Raw genomic sequence first — 4,172 nt, forward strand, 5'->3', positions numbered from 1 at the left:
CACCAAGCCTGAGACAGGGAACAGGTCCCTAATCCAAGGACTAGCGACTGAACCAGCAATCATCTTATGCACAATTCAGGCCCCAAGCCCCCTCTCATGGATAGACCCCATCTTCCGATACTTGGAAAACGGTGAAACACCTCCAAACGAGAAGGAAGCGCAAGCCACCAAGAGGGAGGCCCCCAAATATATGATCATACAAGGGCAGTTGTACAAACAAAGACTTCACCAACCCTTGTTCAAATGCCTACACCCTGACCAGACGGACTACGTCCTAACCGAAGTCTATGAGGGGTGTTGCGGTCACCATATTGGAGGAAGATCATTGGCAAGGAAGATCATCCGGGCAGGGTATTACGGGCCCACGATGATGTCGGACGCTTAGGAGTTCGTCAGGAAATGCAAGAAGTGCCAAGAAAATGCCAACTTCCACAAAGCCCCGCCCGAGGAACTCAGTTTGATGATGGAACCTCGACCTTTCGCCCAATGGGGAATCGACCTCTTGGGGCCATTCTCACCCGGGCCAGGACAAGTAAGATACTTAATAGTGGCCATAGACTACTATACCAAATAGGTAGAAGCAGAATCGCTAGCCAGCATATCTTCAGCAAATTGCTAGAAATTCTTGTGGAGGCAAGTAGTCACAAGATTCGGAATCCCAGAATCCGTCATCTCGGATAATATGACACTGTTCACCGATAAGAAATTCAAGGAATTCCTCTCGGGATTAGGAACAAAGCAAAAGTTCTCATCAGTCGAGCACGTTCAAAGGAATGGACAGGTGGAATCAGCCAACAAAGTCATCTTAAAAGGGCTAAAGAAACGACTTGAAGGCAAGAAGGGCTCATGGGCAGACAAGCTAGCTTCAGTATTATGGTCTTACAGAACCTCCCCTCAGTCATCTACCAGTGAGACCCCCTTCCGACTCACATACGGGGTCGACGCAATCATCCTAGTCAAAATAGGGGAGCCGAGTCCGCGACTACTTCTTGGAGGAGGAAGCAAGGCAGTTGAAAAAGACCTAGTTGACGAAACAAGGCAGATGACTCACTTGACAGACACAGCAATCAAGCAAAGGATAGCCCTAAGATACAATGGCAAAGTGCTCAGAAGAAGCCTCGGGGAAGGTGACCTGGTTTTACGACGTAACAACATAGGACCGCCAACCCCAAGAGAAGGCAAGTTAGCCACAAACCGGGAAGGACCTTACAGGGTAAGAGAAGTCCTTGGCAAGGGTGCATACAAGTTAGAAAAGTTAAATGGAAACGAGGTGCCGAGGACATGGGACATGGCAAATCTCAGAAGATTCTACTCATAGGACGAAGCGACCTAACGGCCTGACGACCACACCACCACTTTAATCCTTTTTTTCTTCGTCTCCGTTTTTCTTAAATTATGAATTACAGTACTCCTTTACTTTAAAGTTTTACATATGTGCACATAATAAACTGTCTCTTTTGCAAGATTTATGCCAAGTGCAACGAAACGGTGAAAACTACGAGCGGTCGACCTAACAGAAACCCGGGACTGATCACCCCGGGAACCGAAAGGGACCCGAAAATAAAAACTCAAAAGCGACAAGCAACAAATGGTAAATACCATAAAAATGGTAAACCAAAAGGCCACGACGACCCGGATAAGCAAAGCAATAAAATAAGCAAGGCCATGATGGGCCGAGTAAGTAAACACATCATAAAAATGGTATAAATAAAACAAAGCAGCAAAATGTTCATTACAGCCAAAGGTGCCTTAAAAGGCCTAGAAGTAAAAAACAAAAAGTGCAAAGACAAGAAACAAGGAATACAAAAGCTAAAAAGAGTCCTCCTCCTCAAGACTTGAGAATGTCAACAATCTTCCCGTCCTCAACTGTCTTAAGAGCACCCAATCGAGGTCGAGAGCCAGCACAGCGACCTGAAGCTTAATTCCCTCCTCAGTTAGCTTCACGGCTTCCCGGACCCCCTTGGCAAGCTCTTTATTCTTCTTCTTCTTCAAGACAGCCATTTCCTGATGAGTAGCCTCGACCGAGCCCTCCGCCAACTTCAGCTTTTCCTCAAATTTCTCAACCTTTTTCTTAGCTACAACAGCCTCACCACGAGAGGCATTCAAATCTTTCATCAAGGCAAGGTCCCGATCCACCAGCTTGTTGATCTCCTTGGCATCCTCCTCAGCCTTCTTCTCTTGCTCAGACAACTTCGTCTTCAGAGACTCCTCCCGAGATCTCGAATCTGTCAGGTCTTTTTAGGAGTTCCGAAGCTTTACCTCCATAGCATGATAATTTCCCAAAATAGGCTCCACTTTCTTCGTAATAGTCGCTGCTCGAAGAAGGCTGCGATAGATCCACCTCGCCTGCCCAGAAAGATCGGCATCACAGAAAAACTCGTCGGTGCCAGGGAGCAACTGGGATTCAATAAAACCCCCAGCATCGAAGTTTTTCTCCATAACAGAGAGGGCCTTCCCGAAATCTTGCTTCCTCTTTTTCGGGTTGGCAACAACCTTTAGGTCGTTGTCACCAAACCCCAGATCTTCCTCAGAAAGAACCTCCGCCTCCACACTTGGATTCCCCGAGGCATTCTCAACAGGAGCCTCAACTTTGTCTGACTGACCTTGGTTATCCCCGTCAACCTGACCACTTCCCTCCTCGGCGTCCCCCTGGTCCTGACTCACCGAAGGGGTCGCCGAAGAATCCTCACCACTCTCATCGTCCCCTTGGATGAGGCTCATCAAGTCAGCCAATGTCTTCTTCCCACCAACCATGGAAACTACAAGCAAAAAGACAAAGGTATAAGTGATATAAGAACAAAGTGCTAAAAAATTCAAAAAGTGAAAGACTCACCAACATACGACTGACCGGCATCTCGATCCCCCATAACCATACGAGGGTTAAGGTTTTTTTCACCAAAAATAGCCAAAAGGATGTCGGTGATGTTACGATCTTCTGGGCTCAACCAATCATATGATATTTTTATCAAATAATCAGACCCTGTTCCGAAGCTCCAATAGGTCAAGATTTGCCTTTCTCCCTCGGCAGTAAGCCAGAAGGGTTGATGACCCTCAATTGGCCTAGCCTTAAAAAATGTGGGCTTAAAACCATGGAAAGAGTCCTCAAAAAGGCCAAAGATCCTACGACCTTGTTAGGCCATGAAGGACATATATCCCTTCTTCACCTTCCCTTGCCGAAAGGGGTTCATGAGAAGGAAAAGGTAGAGAGGAAAACACTCACAGAAGCCGGAAGCTCCAAATACTCGCAAACCATCTCGAAGCATCGAATGGCTGCCCAACTGCTCGGGTACAGTTGCGATGAAGCAACGTCACAACAATTCAATAAACCCATAACAAAGGGGAAAAAAGGCAAACAAACCCCCAAGGTCGTGAACATGGGTTCATAAACCCATAACCAGTCGACAACCCGAGGAGCCGCCAGGTTCTTTTGGCAAACACGCTCCCGGTCAGCAAGAATGTAAACCTGATAAAACACCTCCTCGGGGCCACCCTTACACAAAAGCCCTGCCTGGCGCAAGTTCTGAAGACCCTCCTTCGTGACTTTGGACGGGGTGTCCTTCACATCAGAAGAAACCCAAGCGTAATGATCAACAAAATCGGCCAACGGCCGCTGAGCCAGGTTCAGGAGCACGGGACGTTCAGCCATACATACAGTGGGGCACCACTTAGTCAGAACGGGAGGTCGGGAACTCTATCAGTAAGAAAAACAAACTACGAATCCTTAAATCTCTCCCTACACTAACCCAGAACCCAGGCAAAATCCAAGTAAAACCCAGTGGCACCCCCTCTAAAAGAAGAAGCAACAAGAACAGGGAGAAACCCATGCATGCATTGAGAAAAAGGCACAAAGAAGAACAACAAAAAGGGAAAAAGCAAAGCAAAAAGAAAAATCGTAAAAATAACGTACCAGGAAAATGCAAAAGGATTGAAGGAAGGATCCCAAGAAAAAGCACTGGAACAAGGAAGAAATTTTCACAGCAGCAGTAGCAGGAAAGAAAGCAGAAGCAGTAGCGTCACGAAAGAACAAGAAGAAGAAAAAAGGAAGAAGTAAGTGATATAGGGAGGTTACAAGGCAAAAATAAGGAAAAAGCGTAACCACTGAGGAAGAGCGACAAAAGGCAGGGGCATATTCACCAATTCACCCAAATTTCAAATCAATGGAATGATGACCA

General features: G+C 46.7%; 1 protein-coding gene across 1 annotated transcript; it reads left to right on the plus strand.

Annotated features, from left to right (window-relative positions):
• The first annotated feature begins 682 nt into the window (after positions 1-682).
• On the plus strand, positions 683-1,318 carry LOC130949710 (uncharacterized). Its single transcript, XM_057878359.1, has one exon. The coding sequence runs from the start codon at positions 683-685 to the stop codon at positions 1,316-1,318; it is 636 nt and encodes a 211-aa protein (XP_057734342.1).
• The last annotated feature ends 2,854 nt before the right edge of the window (positions 1,319-4,172 follow it).

The sequence above is a fragment of the Arachis stenosperma genome, chromosome 9 (genome assembly GCF_014773155.1).
Source record: "Arachis stenosperma cultivar V10309 chromosome 9, arast.V10309.gnm1.PFL2, whole genome shotgun sequence".
Taxonomy (NCBI): domain Eukaryota; kingdom Viridiplantae; phylum Streptophyta; class Magnoliopsida; order Fabales; family Fabaceae; genus Arachis; species Arachis stenosperma.

Coding starts and splice junctions, on each gene's coding strand:
- LOC130949710 (XM_057878359.1), top strand. CDS start 683: ATGACACTGTTCACCGATAAGAAATTCAAGGAATTCCTCTCGGGATTA.